This window comes from Sebastes umbrosus, chromosome 17 (assembly GCF_015220745.1).
Source record: "Sebastes umbrosus isolate fSebUmb1 chromosome 17, fSebUmb1.pri, whole genome shotgun sequence".
In the NCBI taxonomy this organism is placed as follows: Eukaryota; Metazoa; Chordata; class Actinopteri; order Perciformes; family Sebastidae; genus Sebastes; species Sebastes umbrosus.
Window position 1 is genome coordinate 8,157,952 of NC_051285.1, and position 16,676 is coordinate 8,174,627.

The 16,676-nt window shown below is 39.8% G+C and overlaps 1 protein-coding gene across 1 annotated transcript in view; it reads left to right on the forward strand.

The window, feature by feature from the left end:
- Window positions 1-16,676, forward strand: part of jade2 (jade family PHD finger 2) — a 188,828-nt gene that overhangs the window by 88,302 nt on the left and 83,850 nt on the right. The window contains exon 5 of the mRNA XM_037749207.1: window positions 13,776-13,924. Within this exon, the coding sequence (XP_037605135.1) occupies window positions 13,776-13,924 (149 nt within the window). The remainder of the gene's footprint in view (window positions 1-13,775; window positions 13,925-16,676) is intronic.

Here is a 16,676-nt window from a genome sequence, read left to right on the forward strand (position 1 = left end):
GCAGTGTGGGCAGCTCTCTAACATCCTCTCCTTGGTATTTCTGTTGAAAATAGGTGGAATAGTTACTCATACTAACTATTCTGTTTTTCCCCCCAAGCAAACTTCTTCTACTGCTGCAAGAAAACTTGGTTCCAGTATATTTTATGTATTCCAGTTATCAATATTTACAGCCTATATTCTGTCTTCTATGGCTACTTGTTGCTAGGATTTTTTTGTTCCCACCAGTGGGCAACCTCGTCTGAAAAGTGAAGCCAATGAGGAAGTGCCTTAAACTTGCATTCAGCCAGCAGGGGGCGACTCCTCTGGTTGCAAAAAGAAGTCTGATCGTATAGAAGTCTAGGAGGAAGCCTGCTTCTCACTTGATTTATTACCTCAGTAAACATTGTAATCATGAGTTTATGGTCTCAATCGCTGGTTTCAAGTCTTCTTCAATACATCACGATGTTCATTTAGTGAATTATGGTCCCATTTAGAGTCAAATAGACCATAAAGCAGGGGATGCTTTAGGGCGTGGCTACCTTGTGATTGACAGGTCGCTACTACAGCGTTATCCGGTCTGAGAGTTGTCCGTGTTTACTATTTTAACCCTTTCACAGTTTTCAGTTCATGAAAGTTAATTATAACGTTTTGGTCGCCCTAAAAATGTCTTATTCAGCGTTCGGTTGTACTTAGCTCCACCCTCTCGTGTCACTTCTGTTTGCAAAATACCAAGGTGGTGACAAAATGCGGAACTTGAGGCTTCACAGCAGCAGTCCACAAACCAATGGGTGACGTCACGGTCTACGGACTACGTTCACTTCTTATATACAGTCTATGGTTCCCACTGGGGTAATTCATGTTTCATTTAATGAGATCATCTGATCTGATTTGATAACAGTTTTATTGACCATCTGTTGAAAAGAGGAAAGAAGGCATGATAGAATGCATGAAAGAGGACATGGTCTGTGTGTGCGTGTTTGGGTGTATGTGTGTGTGTGTGTGCGGTACTCTATCTGATTGCTATAAAAGCAACACAGGGGTGAGTCATCTCTGAAAGGTCAGTGTGCAAATGATGTTTGTGTGTCTCTGGAGATGATTGATTTCATTGACATGAATATGACATGAAGATGACTCACTGCTCTCAAGGATCACTGTACAACATGTTCTTTGTGTGTGTGTGTGTGTGTGTGTGTGTGTGTGTGTGTGTGTGTGTGTGTGTGTGTGTGTGTGTTTGAGATATAGTTACATAATTTATTTCACATAAATATAACAAAGATGACTGTGTGTTTTTTTTCCATATAAATAGGACATGAAGATGACTCACTTCTCCAAAGCAACACTGTAACAATCCAGGGGAGTGTGTGTGCAGTATGTTTGTCTGTGTTTGTGTGTACACATCAACAATTTATTGATATCTGTCTGGTTCTGTCTGTCTTCCTACTCTGCTGTACTCTGTATGTGCCAGTACTGAGGACACATACTGTAGACAAATCTGGGTTGAAGGCAAAAGTAAAAAAGCCGCCATTACCCACCTGTCACTCAAAGTGGCCACGCCCTCAATTATGCCTAAATTTAAGCTTTAATATCATTTAAACGGGTGAGTTATATCAAAATTCACCCCTGTAGAGTTGTCATGATTGGGGAAATTAGCTATAGAGACCAATACTGTATTTTGTACTAGGCTGTAAACACGTTTATATCTGCTGAAAAGTTGGGCATTTTAACCAAGCCCCTAGGAAGAACGCCGGGTTTTGAAGAAAATTTTCGTAGTGACCAACTTCCGTGTCGGTCACGTGATGCCATTTGGCCCAAAAATACTTTTTCCCATAGACATTGGGAAAAAGACCTCTGCGATACCTACAACACTGTATCCAGTTGTCTTTATACATCCATGATTTTAACATCGATGTATATGTAGATTAACTCGCTTTTGGAGCCAGCTTTAAGTGGCCATTTGATGAACTGCAGTTTTTGACAGTTCCGCGTTGGCTTCATTTCTTAGCACCACAGGTTGCCGCTTGATTAAATTATGTATTTCATCTGATTACAATGCCAGAAATAATAGGATTGCAAGGTTGTTAATTCATAATCATAAGATAGCAAGTAGTGCCGGCGGTGTTACAGAGCAATTTAACATCCAAACTGGAGGTTGGACAAAAAAAAAAACAACACCCCCAAATTCTATCAAAATAACCAATTTCATTCAGTGTTTTGAGTCTGAATTCACCCAGGCCACCTGTCTGTTGGTAGGAGCAATCTTTGTGCTAAAACAGATTTAAAGCACAGAGAATAGTCACCTGAATCTACAGCACCTCTCAGCTCTATACGGAGATTTATAGAGTTTTTTCAGCTTGTTTTTTGGGTTTTCCTGCCACAACTTTACTGTTTTCGTTTAATCTCACTGCTTTCAGGAGTTGGTGGTGACCAAAAACAGAGCTAAAAGGAGAGTGAATGTTGAACTTACATTCAAGTCGGTTGCTGGATTAGTCTATATGAAGGTATAAGTATGTCTTTGCAAATACAGACAGTCATACATCCAGTGTTGTTTATGCCATATCACCCAGCCCTATATAATGAGATGCAAATATGGACAGGCAGCTAGGAAGGTATGCAGACAAAAAGATTTAATATTCACCATCGTGCACGCACCAGCAGTTAACCCCATTTTTGCAGACACACACACACACACACACACAGTCCAGCACCACACAGGGTTGCCCCTGGACCCTGGGGTGGGTAACCCTGTGTGTACCCTGTTGGATGCTGGCCTAATTCTCCTGCTCCAGTCTGCATGCTGATATGGGATTGTGTTTTAGAGTAAGGGGGGTTTGTACGAGTCGCCCAAGGATAAGGGGCTGTTGGCACAACACCCTGTCGCACACACAACACACACAACACACACACACACACACACACATAGACACGCACAGTCTGGTGTGAAAACTAGGGGAAGAAAGAGAGGGATTACAGGGAAGAAAAGGGAATAGCCGGGTTTCTCAGCCGTACTGTGACAGTGAGGTATTTCAAGAATGAGAGATTATTTCAAACACACAGACACAGTGTGTACACACAGGGAAGTGATTGTTTGCATCTGACAAGAATGGTATGTCTGAACAAGTGGTTTAATCTTGTACTGTATGCAGAGTAACACCCTTATCATCAAGTTTTTTTGGTGCCTACCGACCTGTGAAATTTGTCTCCAGAGAGTAAAAGAAACTTCTTCTTCTTCTGTGATGTGGTAGACGCGTCCGCTGGCTGTTGTGCCGTTATCGTGCCGAAAATGTGCGCTGCAGCTTTGTTAGCAGCTTTTACATTCACTTAACATGTTTAAAGGGATATTCTATCGTATTGGAGGGAATTCAAAAGAAGAGAGGAGCTCGCTGAAAGAATTTAAAGTCTTGACTTCAAATGAACTGAACTTGACGCCTACTTTTGGAGTTAAAGTCAAACTACTGAAAAACTGGAGGAAAAGCATCTTTCTGTCTCTTCCTCCTTTACTTTCTTCCGTCTCATTTTATTACCTCTTTTACCAGCTGTATTCTTCCAGTTTTTTCTTCTTTTTACCCTGCTCTCTCCATCCTTCCTTAGCTTTCTTCTTCCTTTGCTCAGGCCTGGGTTTCTCTATTGATTTGTATCATATCATTCCTTCTTTCCTCTTGTAGTTCTCCCCTCCTTTTTATGGCTGATTGAGTAATCGTTTCTACGTTGAAATCGTGATTTCAATAGGACTTTACCCGAATCAGAATTTTTTGATTTGGCTCGGATTTGGCTGTTCAATATGAAGATTTGACTATTGGTTCTTTTTTTTCTTCGTATACGCTATCTGGCTATCTAGAAAATCCATGGCCTGAGTTTCAGTTACGATTTCGACTGGCTCTCGGCTTGAAAGGCCCGGGGTGAAGGCATCACCCCTCGCCCGAACCTCGCCGCTTCCCGTGTTGAAAAACGGACCCTGTCTCGTTTACCATGCTTGGGTGTGACTTTTTTGCTGTCACTATTCATATCTATACAACCAATGTGTTTATGATTAAATTGTTTAACAGAGCACAAAGTTCTTCATAGATCTAGCCTCTTAAACAAACCGACGTCTTGACTTCAAGAATTTCAAGTCAACTGAGGTGTCACTGACGAGGATTCGACTCATTCACTTTCAAGGGGCAGCGCTAGATTTCAAATAGTGAAACTGAGATTGATGTGATTGATGAATTAATCACCTGCTGAGATGAATCAGGTTAAATAATCCCGTCACTCACTAAATACTTTGGCTTTGCTCTGTGATTTTGCGCCATCGCTCGTTCTCCCTGAAGTTTAATACTCTTGATACTATATGTCACAAAAATGTAATAATTTATTCTGACATTCTCCTCACTATAATACACTGTAGGAAATTCTGAACCTGTAAATGCTGTGATTTTAATTATAGCTCAAATTATTAACGGAGCTGTCTTTTCATGTTTCGAGGAGGTGAAAGTTTTCGCAGGCATTTGTCGATATTTCCAGCTGAAATGACAGCTGTTGCTGGCAAATTTAATCAGCTGTAGCTAATTAAGAGTATTTCTGTGAGTCGGTTAAAAAAACTCTTTTCAGCCTTGTGTGCTCATACTGGTAGTTGCCAATTGTAATTGAAGGATAGGGGCAGATGTGACCAGCTTTATTTCTTTCTTTAGATCATTTCTTAATTTCTTCCATCCCACATTTCCATCTTTTCTCCACTCCCATTTAATCCCTGATTTTTCCCCCATCTCATTTATCTTGTTCTTACTCTCTGTCGTCCATGCCCTCCTCCCGCCCCTTCTTTTTCTCCGTTTAGCCTCATATACATTTCCATCCTCGTTTAGAAGGACTTCCTGCTCTTCGCGAGTGATCTGTCAGGAGTTGATGTCTGTTTAAACTAGACGTGTCCTGTGTGGGCAGAGAGTCAGACTGAGTGCTGAGCTCAGCCGCTGTCGCTCTGCCCACACTGGAAATGTCTTATGTAAACACCATCCACTTCATCCCTCCTTGAGAGGAGATTATTATTGACGTTTTATGAAAAGGAGGAAAGTGGGACTTACACAGTGGTGAGAAACATATGGGAGCGAGGAAAGAGAGGAAGGCTGGGCTGACTTTTCCGTACCCTCTTTCTTTCTTTTTCTTTTTATCTATCAGTCTTTTTTACATCAGGCTTTCTCTGCTCCTGGTGCAGAGCAATACACCCTCAGTTGCCAGTTTGGTACGCTAAAACTAATGCAGTCTTATAAGACAGTCCTGAAATAAACCCTACCTTTATGATGAAAGTTATAATGTTCAGTTTTTGTGCGTGTTTCAGCAACCTGGCTTCATTCAGCCCACCTCAGCTCCATCCTCTTTGCCCATTTTTTGGATTAGCCAAAGTCATCACTTCCAAGGTGGCGACGGCCGGAGTCACCAGGAGCCGCCACTTTGAGCTTCATTTTTGCTCTCCAGAAACGTATTACTGACGTCACAGAGACTATGTCCATATTTCATACAGTCTATGGTTATACTAAAAGGTTTTTTCTAATATTTAGTGTATCCTTTTTAATGTATAGTACACTTGAAATTGAGAAAATAAGAAGCTGTAATGCTAAATTATGGGCGATCATACTGTATATCATATGTAACTAAGCGTGGTTTGGGTGCGTTTACACCTGTTCTTTCATGTGGTCAAGCACTATCCGATTGCAATCCAATCACCCAAAATGCATTTTAATGCCAGCTGTCAAGGGAGACGATTTGCCTAAAATAAGGTGTTTACATACTAAGCCTGCTGTTTCTGTTTATTTCAGAAGTGAAGGCTGTGGACATTGCAAGAATAAAACTTTGCAATCAAACATTTAATTGTCTGCTCAGTTTAAAATCCACCTGGCTAGATCATCTAAGTCAGCTCAAATCTTATTCCACTGAAGCAAATGCAGAAGAATTATTTGCATCAGTTATGTGACCCAGGTCTCTCTCTAGCTCATCCTTTCTCTTTCACGCACTCACAAACATATAAATCATCTGTCCTCCCTGCCCACGCTCACATAACATCCTATTCAGCAGTGTTACGCCACAAGATATGCTTTACAGTTCCCACTCCTCTGCTCCCCAGAGACGCATCCCGTGTAGTAAACCAAAGACACTTCTTCTCAGGGCCTCTGAGCTGGAAGAGGGATGGAAGGGGGACTTTGGTTTTGTTGTTTTAAGAATCAGAGCCCCACGGTGTGTAGTTCCTCCTGATAAATATTTCATGGGGCGCACAATTAAGATCAAAGAAAACTCAGCTGTCGTATTGTTATGATTCCAAGGAGGGAACATCTAAATATTCCCTCTGTGCTGCTCTCCTCATTAGGACGCTACAAATGTAAACAGAAGTGATGTCTGAAGTTCTTTATTATTATTATTTTTATTAGCTAAAATATTCTTCCCATATCATATGATGGGTTTAACAAGGGGAAAACTCAGTGAACTCAGTGATTAAAAGGCTGTGTAACCTAGAAATCTTTGATTCAAAATTTAGAAATACTTTACTACTAATAGCTTTGATGTGCTTTGGAGTGTTTCTGGTGGTGCTTTCACAAGCTAACATTCAGTCCGCTTTAATTGAACTTGTTCGGGCAGTTGTGAATGCAGTTATTTGGTGCGGACCAAAACAACCGGACTGAGACCGCTTGAAAGAGGTGGTCTCGGCCTGCGCGGACATTTGTTGAGATGGACACAAGTAAATGGTTAACATGAGTGGGAGAGGACTGACCTAGACTTCTGCAGAAGTCCGATGTTTGAATACAGAATATGATAAATAAAGTCCACAAAGTAGTGATGTTTATGAAGTCATAAACTGGAGGAGAAGGGATTTGTGTGCAGTCGATCGGTGTCGAGTCAAAGTGAAAAGAATTCGACAGCATCAATGACTGTGATTTCTTGCATAGAAGTGGCACCTTTCGAGATGAAAAAGATAAATTCACTACTTCGTACACGCCCTTCAGCTACAATTGTTTTTATCTTTGGTCCACTCGGATTTGTACACTGAAACCGAACCAGACTAAATATTAAACAAACCAAAAGTATCAATTTAACTCTGATTCGGACTAGACTAATGGATTATGGTTTGTGAAAGCACCCTAGGATACCTACTCGTGCATCTCATTTTCTTTTTGGGAAAAAAAAAAAAAAAAAAAACATTACTTATTTTCTGCCTTTATTGTTGAATTTTCCAGTTTTTAGTTTCTATTTTCCAATATTTCTTAGGTCAGACATAGACTGCCTGTCCTCCTATTAAATAAAAGGTCGTGGACGGTCAAGACACCAGGAACACAGTGTAAATAAGTCCAGGACTTTATCCTTCTATCTATAAAGTCTAATAATGTTGTATATTTCATAAATACATTACGATGTTGTCAATAAACCAAACCAACAAACTGCTTTTCAAAATTGTTTAGAAAGTTTGAAACCCATTAATGAAATGCAGATATTGATGGTGTATGTGTGTCATAAGACATTGAGGGAAGTAGAGAATCCTCAGCAGATACTCAAAATGCTAATGCTTGTAAACTAGTCAAACAGCTTTTTGGCTCTTATGAATTTCTTGGTCTTAACTCCATCAAAAGAAAATCTATTTACAATTTGGCAGAGAGCCGTAATTGTCTTCACTATTGACGGATGACTCTGCACTTTACCTCTGCCTTTGTAGTCATCATAAAGGCCGGACATACAGGAGACCTTTTGCACACGGTTTTGTTTACCTACGTTATGTAAGATGTGTGTGTGTGTGTGTGTGTGTGTGTGTGTGTGTTACATGATACGTACCAGTGGAAGAACACATTGTACTCTGACCCCCATTGACTCGCATCCTGTTAGATGGGATGACTTGACATTATTATGAGGCGATGCTTTCCTTTCATGTCTCACTTCATGTTTCGCATCCTGTACCTGTGACATAACAAACCAGGAGCTCAACATTAATGTCACCGCACACATAAAGAGATGATACTTAGAAATTTGACAGGTTGGCACAAAATTTTCATATCGTGATCTTACATCTCGTTAAAAAATCTTTGAATGTTCTTTTGAACTGATATCAGTAAGTCAGTAAGTTGATGTAGGTATTAACTGGACGACTTCAGATAGTATCAACTTTCATATTCGCTCTGAATGTTTGGTACAAGTATCATTTACTCAGTATCCAAATGTTGGCTGGGTATCTCCCCTGTCTTCTTTCCATGATCTTGTTTTTGTCGTCATGTTCTGTTCTCATTTTCACTTCGTTTTTTTTTTTTTTTACATCACATGCTAAAGCAAATCAACACTGCCAGTCCCAGCTAGAAGCCAAACAATAGTCATAAAACCTAATGTAACAAAGCCCATATTATAATAAACAAACTTAAGAACATCATCAACTCCAAAAGCACTCTTCTGATAACATCTCAGTGTATTACACCACCGTCTGGTCGTCACATTATGGACTTAGAAATCAGTTTTTGCCTGCTTATATTGTGTACTTTTCATTGCGATCAACAAACTCTATGAAAAGACCAAAACCAGCAATGAATTGATCCGCCCAACAAGTATTTTCTCTTTATTCAAAGCCTGATATACAGTAGATCATCCCTCTGTGCCATAGACCTCCGTTGTTGTTCAAAAGCACAAACATTTTTTTCCTGCTGTCATTAATACCAGGCGGTAACCTCGGTTCTGAAAAGTGAAGACTCCTCTGGTTGCAAAAAGAAGTCTGATTGTATAGAAGTCTATGAGAAATTACCCTACTTCTGACTTGATTTATTACCTCAGTAAACATTGTAAACATGAGTTTATGGTTTCAAGTCTTCTTCAATACAGCATGATGTTCATTTAGTAAATTATGGTCCCATTTAGAGTCGAATAGACCATAAAGCAGGGCATGTTTGTTGCTTAAAAATGCAGCGTTTGGTTGTACTTAGCTCCACCTTCTCGTGTCACATCTGGTTGCAAAAAATGTCGACGGCCAAAAACCAGAACCCAAGTCTTCAAAACCGTAATCCACAAACCAATGGTTGATGTCATGGTGACTACATCCACTTCTTATATACAGTCTATGGTTAATACTCATCAAAGCAGCACATGTGTATTAATCTGTAGGTTTAATAGTCGACAACAAGTGCACCATTTACTCTTGCTTGAGTAACATTTCCTAAAAACTACAGTCGGCCTTGTTTATTTTGGACATTATTTAGCCTTTAAAAATAGGCAAGAAAAAGAAAAAAGAAAATGTATGATTGTGTCCTGTTTTTAAAGATTTACATCATGAGTAAGAACGAATGAGCTTTGGGCTGTTGGAAGTTAGAAAATATGTGAGAGGATACACTGTTGGTTTTGGTCTATTCATGGGGTTTGTTGATAATAACAAAAACTATAGAATAACACCAGCCTCATCCTTTGATAATGCAATAACACCACCCACCAATGTAATAAGACACTGAAGTTGTTTTTAACGTTACATAACAGAAACAAGCAGCCCAGTGTTTCCAGTATGAAACCTATTCTCCCTGTATATGTGTGTGTGTCTTTGTCTCTCTCCTTTCTCTCCTTTCTCCCCTGCCAGTTGACTAGCCAGGCCTGTTTGTCCAGTATCAGATATCAGCCTGATACCTGGCCTTTCTGCCTTTTTGTCCTCGCAGAACGCTAGTAGAATTTTGAAGTTATTAATGATTACACATTTGCCTCCATTGATCCTTCACTGGTGGTCTAAATTGGCCATTCGCTGACAGAAATAGATCAGATCTGTGCTCTTTATTAGATTAATGGATGCTGTATCAGCAGGGAAAATGCTGTTGATCACTGATGCACATATTACTGGGATCGTGACATCGATTGATCTGGAAATGCAAGAATCCCAGGGGTAGTTGCAGCATCTGCACAGGAGCAGTTCATATACTGTGTATGGTTACATATACAGGGTAGTGTTTTGTAGGGCTGCCCCCTCTGAGTCGACTAATCGGTTGTTTTGGTCTTAGTCGACTCAGATTTCTTTAGTCAATTAATCATTTTGATGCTTTTTTCTTGATCAATGACTTATTTCCAAGAAACTTATGACCACATCTCTGGTAAAAACAAAATTTATCGAGGTGCTTTTTACAGATCTGTCGACAAAATCGACAAAAAAAAGTGTAAAGGCTGACAGAAATAGATCAGATCTGTGCCCATACTAAAAGATTTTTCAAATCCTAACAGATGTTGAAAATGTGAGAGAGCCCACACATAAAGACATGTTATGTTAAATTTAACAGATTCATTCCTATAGTTTGTGGTGAGCAACGATTTGTCCAAAACAGCACACTACACACTAACAGATTACATTCATGAACAACAAGAATCCCAATTTAAAAAAACAAAACGGAAATCTCGCAAAATGTCTCGCGATCAAACGGGATTTTAGTTTAAACAAACATGGCGGACAACGGTTAGGAAGAATTAGCGATGTTGGTTTTTGCTCTACTCCGTACTGAAAATTCACAAAGGATGGATGGATGAAGTCATGGAGACACGTTAAATAAACACTTGTGTTGTTGCCACAAATCAACAATTTGTTCCTCCATTTCTGAGATCCATCTTACTCCTTTATACTTAGTGTTTTGCATTAGCTCATGCATTAGCTGCAACCGCCATGATGGCGATGGTTGTCCTTCCACTTCAGTCAGCTTGGTTCTTATTTGGCTATCATTTCTCATCCTTTCCCACGTGACTGCGTCATCGGCTGTCCTCGACGTTCCCCATACACAACCGGATATCTGATCTTAAATATATTGAACATGTTTAATATTGGACTTCTGAGTCTGTCGAAGGGATGTAAAAAACACTCTTAACATATTTCACAACACAGGAATATCTAGCAAGATAATCTTTAGTACCATCAAAAATTCAGGGCTATGCTGACGATCATCGGGAAAAACGGGCCCAAAATCGGCTTGATTCTCGTGTCGTGTTGACAGCCCAAGTATTTTGCATGTCCACAGAGAGATTTGCATGCTTTCAGACAAACATCTAAGAAAGAAGAATTAGAGGGTAGAAGTTAAAGTGGAATAGATTGGAGACAGGAAGAGACGAGGAAGTTGAAGCTACGGGATAAAGAAAGGAGAAAATGGCAAAAGTGAAAAGGACGAGTGCATGAATAGAAGCGAGGGAAGATAAGAAAAGGAGCCAAAAATGAGGAAGGCCGAGTATTGTTGGAATGAATAATTAATTTCAGTGTTTACTCTGTAGACAATTAGATATTTTATTGTGTAATATTGTATAATTACTCCAATTAACATATTTTATAGTGTAGCAGAATAACTCCTACTCTGATTTAGCTTTTATTTCAATGACAGTCGAAATTTGTGCGACAGTTAAAATTATTTATTTGATTGTTTTTGTTATTTTCATTTCGTATTGTAACCGTGCTGGCATCACATATGAAATGCCATTCTAGCGAAGATTACTGAATTAAATTGTGGCAGCTGTTGTGATGATGGCGGCAGTGGTGGTGATGATAATGGGGAGGATAATGATAATGATGAGGAGGATGATGATGATCACAGAGCCGCTTGATGCGAGGGCGACGGCGGTGACGGAGGATGATGATAATAACTGAGCGGTATGATAATGAGGCGTTGGAGCTAAACAAGAGAGCTAAAGGTTGTTTTGTTTTGTTGTTTTGATCACTGACACACTTCACCGTTTCACACAAAGGTCACGACTTCGCCAAGCGAGCGTGTGAATCATCGGTGTGTGTTACTATGCAAAACACAGAGCTGTTGTGGAGAAATGGTGTGTGTCTGATCTGTACAGTGCTTCCTTTTTAGTCGGGTGTGGTGCCGCTCTGCATGATGGCATCTGTGTGTTTAGTGTGTATCTGCCTTGTTTTGTGCATCTCTATATGTATCTATTAGCTCTTAGGGTATCCAGAGGTTTTACGCTGGCCTGTGTGTGTGTGTACAAATGTGTGTATGAGCGTGTTTGAGTCTTTATTGGCTCCCAGTGGGTCGAGCAGAGTTCCTGACCCCATTTCCTGCTGTTGTTGACAGAGAGACATTCAGGCCCGAGGCTCCAGAGACCAGACTCTGCCCGGAGGAGCTTCCTGTCACTGCTGCGTACTACAACCACTTGATTTGTCATTGTTTCGATTGCTTTTTTCCCCCCCCTTCACTGTTTTTGGCATCCGTCAAACTCTGATTCAGTCTTTCTGGACCGTGAGGTCAGGACCTGACTGTAAGTGAGAGCCCCAGACATGAGGAGGGCTTCCCGATAATTCCTGTTGTCATAAGAACTGCAGGATTTCGTTGTTTGTCACAGAGCATGTATGTATGCACTGGATTTAAGAATGACCACGCAGTTGTGTATGCGCCGTTTTGGAGGACAAAATTTCATAAAAAGTCTTTATGATTGAGGACTTAAAAGTGAAGTGCTGCTGCTGCATGCAAGTATCTATCCACCCCTTGTATTGTTTAAACACAACGTATGTGCGTCACATCCCCGTCGGTTAGTTTCACCTTCTGACCGTTCCTCTTTGTCGATGCAGTGTTTGGCTTATGGTATTTCAGACAGTTCCCTCTGGAAAAACTTACCTTTTTTTGTTTTATTATATACTCATATATGGACGACGGAACCTGCCAAAATCAAATGAATAAATAAATACATACATTTAAAAATAAATATAAAATTAATTCAAAATAAATACATTTAAAAGGGAAAATTAAACAGAAGAGTAAATAATTAAAGGAATTAATACAAAGATAAATATATAAAGAAGCAAATTAAAACAGAAATATCAATTTATTTCACATTTTATAATTTAATTAATAGCTACATTTATTTTTAATATTATATTTGCTATATTTAATGACATATTTATTTATTTAATTATCAAGTCATTTATTTATTTTTGATTTTGGCAGGTTCCATCCTCCATACTCATAGCAAATTATTATTCCAAAACATCAAAGTGCCGTTTTCAAACTGCATATATCCGCTAATTTTGGTGGTAAAAGTGTATAACTCAACTTTGTAGCAGCGTTTGTATTTGCGATTTAGTTACTCCAGAGTTTACATTATTTTGTCCAGTTCCTAAGATGGAAAGTAGTCAAGATATTCATGCTTTTTAATATAGAAGAAGAAATGTAAACATTTATCTTTTTAATTTAATAAGATCAGAATTATTATGATCTTAATTAACATTGGTAATGCTTTTAGAGCTTGCGGTCCCTATATTTTCATTTTTGCAGAAATCTTCAATAACATCCCTTATTTTATTCTGGTCCAGTAGCCAGACACCAGCTGTGGATATTATGTGGCTATTTATCTCTGGTTGATTGGGTGGAACTGTATGATTGTGACTACAGTGAGAAAGTCCAGGGTGTTGAGTCAAACTTCCCTTAATAAATACTGTTTTAATAAATACAATTTCTTCCATTATGCAGAAAAAAATTCCTCCAGATTTATTCAGTATCCCTTAGGTCAAGGACAGAAGATCAAAATAAAGCTCCTTCACTAGCTGTAGATGTTGTAAATGTGGCATTAAAGCAATAACATACTTGAGGTTGTATTGGGACAAGTGTTAACAGTGTGCCGTTACACGACCGCAGCTCACAGGTGCCAACAACCACAGCATTCCATGTTGTACATTATTCCTTAATTAATTTGTCAATCAACAGCTGGAATTATTAGTTTTTACTTTCTGTTGTCAGTCATTTTGTAAGATCTGCGGCTCCATGTTTGGTGTTTTTCATGGTGTTAAAACAAGTTTAGTTGTTGTGTTTCCAGACCACATGATAAACTCTCTGCGTGTATCTTTGTGTTTGTTCCAGGTTGATGTCGACATGCGGTCTTTCCAACAACAGGCAGGAGCGGGAGAGCAACAGCCAGTCTCCTCCCACCCAGCGCTACAGCTGCTATGACCTGGATGACCTGGACGTTGCCTGGCTGGAGCTGGTCAACCACGAGTTCAGACAGATGGGTGAGTGCAAACTGACTCGCTGCCTAATTTGCTAATGATAGCAGGAAAACATATTGACATTGTACAGAAAAAAAACTCCTCACTAAATGTCAAAGAGTTTCCAAAGGCATCGAACATGGTTGTAAGTGCTGAAATATAATAATAGTCTTATGCAAATTATTATTTTTTTGTCTTCTGTGAAATAACTTAAACCTAAATGTGTCATGAGTGATGCGGTTTTCCTTCAGTCTCATGCACTCCATGTACCAGAGTTTCATGGGCTTTAAATGCACCTCCATACCACACACTGTAGTGCATGTGTGAAAGTCCTATTCCTTGGTAGGGCTGCTACTAAAAAACAATTACATTTGTATGCCTCCGTGCCGGTGACAGCCGTGGCCAGAGGCATTATGTCTTTGGGTTGTCCGTCCGTACGTCTCACTCTCGCGGACATGATATCTCAGGACCGCCTGGAGGGAATCATATTTGGCACAAATATCCACTGGGACTCAAGGATGATTTGATTAGAATTTGGTGGTCAAAGATCGAAGGTCACTGTGACCTCACAAAACATGTTTTTGTCCGTAAAGGCCTTTACACAACGGGGGGGGGGGGGGGCGTGACGAATAAACGTCATGAAAATGCAACATACTTGCCTGCGGATATTATATGTCTGGGGCATTTATTGTGAAAGGTAAGGACCGATCTGGTCTGCGCTGCCTTTGTCATGGTTGAAAGGAGTAAGAAAGTTTAGCGCCTTGATTTGACCACGGAGCCTCCGTGTTGTTGACTGGTTTACAAGATTTAAAATTCATCTCCAAGTCACATTTTAAAAAGTCTAAAAGGGTCTTAAAATGTGGTTTCTGAAACTTGCAGATGCTGTGAGTCATAACCTTTTTTTAACTACTAAACCTCTTTTACAAGTGAGCCAAGTCAGGGTCAAATAGCAGCATCTAACGCATAACAAGACAACAGCATTGAGTCATGGCAGCAACAATGGGTATGACAAAATACATTACATATACTGAAACTGTACCCTTTCCTCACTCTGGTTATTCCCTCCTCTCCTCTGTTATCATCACCTGCTTCCTCAGTCTTCTCTGCTCCTCCTCTTCTTCTTCTTCTTCTTCTTCTTCAGTTACTGTCACTTTCTCTCTCCTCTGCTCCATCTTGCCATGGTGACAACTGCTGACCCCGAGCATCTCTCCCATCTCCACCATTTTATTCGATATCTGATCGGCTCCTTTCAGATAAAGCCTCGTAATTGAGTTTATGAATCCCCCGCAGGGGTTTCAGGCCTTTATTTCTGGGACACATTCTCCTTAAATCAAACACACACATACACACACTGGGTTTTTTCTCATAACCTTCAATGCTAGACCAACAAACAGACGGTTGATTGGTTCTGCTGGGCGAGGCTGTGTGGCTCCGGACTCATGATGGGATGATTCAGCGTTTTTGTATCTCAGTCTTCCTCTTACTGTATGCACGTATACGAGTGTGTGTACGTGGAGACAGAGTGTTGATAGCGGACATGCTGTAATTCTGGTTATTTAAACACTTTTTCAGTTTAGAGATTAGAGGGTTAATTTGATTTTCAGATGATTCAGTTTAGAGGAAACTTGATTTCTTGCAGAAAACTAGGCCATAACAGCAGCACAAAACGTTGGAAACATACAGTCTGTCAGTAGTAATAGAGAAAACACTTGCTATTGAATAGCAGGCTTCATGGCATTATAATGCATTCAATAAAGTAAATTAAATAGGATTAGAAAAGTACAGGAAGGCACAGAATACATTGACAGCGTGCAGAATGAAAGCAGTAGCACATACTGGAAAGTAAAGAAAGAGATTCAGTGCATGTGTCTTGTCTTTTGTGTGTGCGCATGTTGGATGCTGTGTTGCTTTCAGAGAGATAAGTGCAGTCGTGACCTCATATACACAATGATAAATGTGGATCTGCATGTGAACACAGCTGTCACATGTACAAAGAAACACACACATAGAAGATAAATATAAAGCAAATACACTGAAAGTACAAACACGCACGCACACTCCAATGTGTGTTAACGTGGTGTGTGTGTGTGTTCAGTTCATGATGTAAATGTCACAGCAGGTTAATATCTAACTCTACTTCCTCTTTCTCTGCTGCTTCAAAAGCTGCTGCTAAATCCACAACATTTACAATCACACAGTTTCTTCCTTTCAGTTCCTCACTTCATACCAAAGTTTGTGTTTATGGCCAGATTCAAGACTAATATAGCACTCAAAAGTTGAATTCGTTTCAACATCAGCAGCAGATGTTCACTTTCATATTAGGTTACATTTCCAAAATCATTTTGAAGTATAACAGTTTTGGTTGTATTTATGTGAGTCTAAGGGTGCTTTCACTTCTAACCTGCTTGGTTCGGTTAAAACGAACTCGGGTCCATTTTCGCAGTTAGTACGGGTCATTTGGGCTGGTGTGAAAGCTGTCAATCGAACTGGTGTGAACCAAACAACCGAACCGAGACTGCCTGAAAAGGCGGTCTCTGGTGCGGTTGGTTTGTGGTGTGAAAGCAAACGAACCAACCACAGGATTTTATGATAGCAGATATGTGAATTTAGCATCTTTTCAAAAGCTAAACTACTAATAAATCCATGCCTGTTCAGGAAGCAATCTGTATTTAAGGCCATATACAGTATATAAGCACTTCAGCGTGTGCATTTTCACTAATTAATACGTCAAAAGCTGTTAAAACTGCTGTGCTTGTATCCAACTTCGTGTACTTTG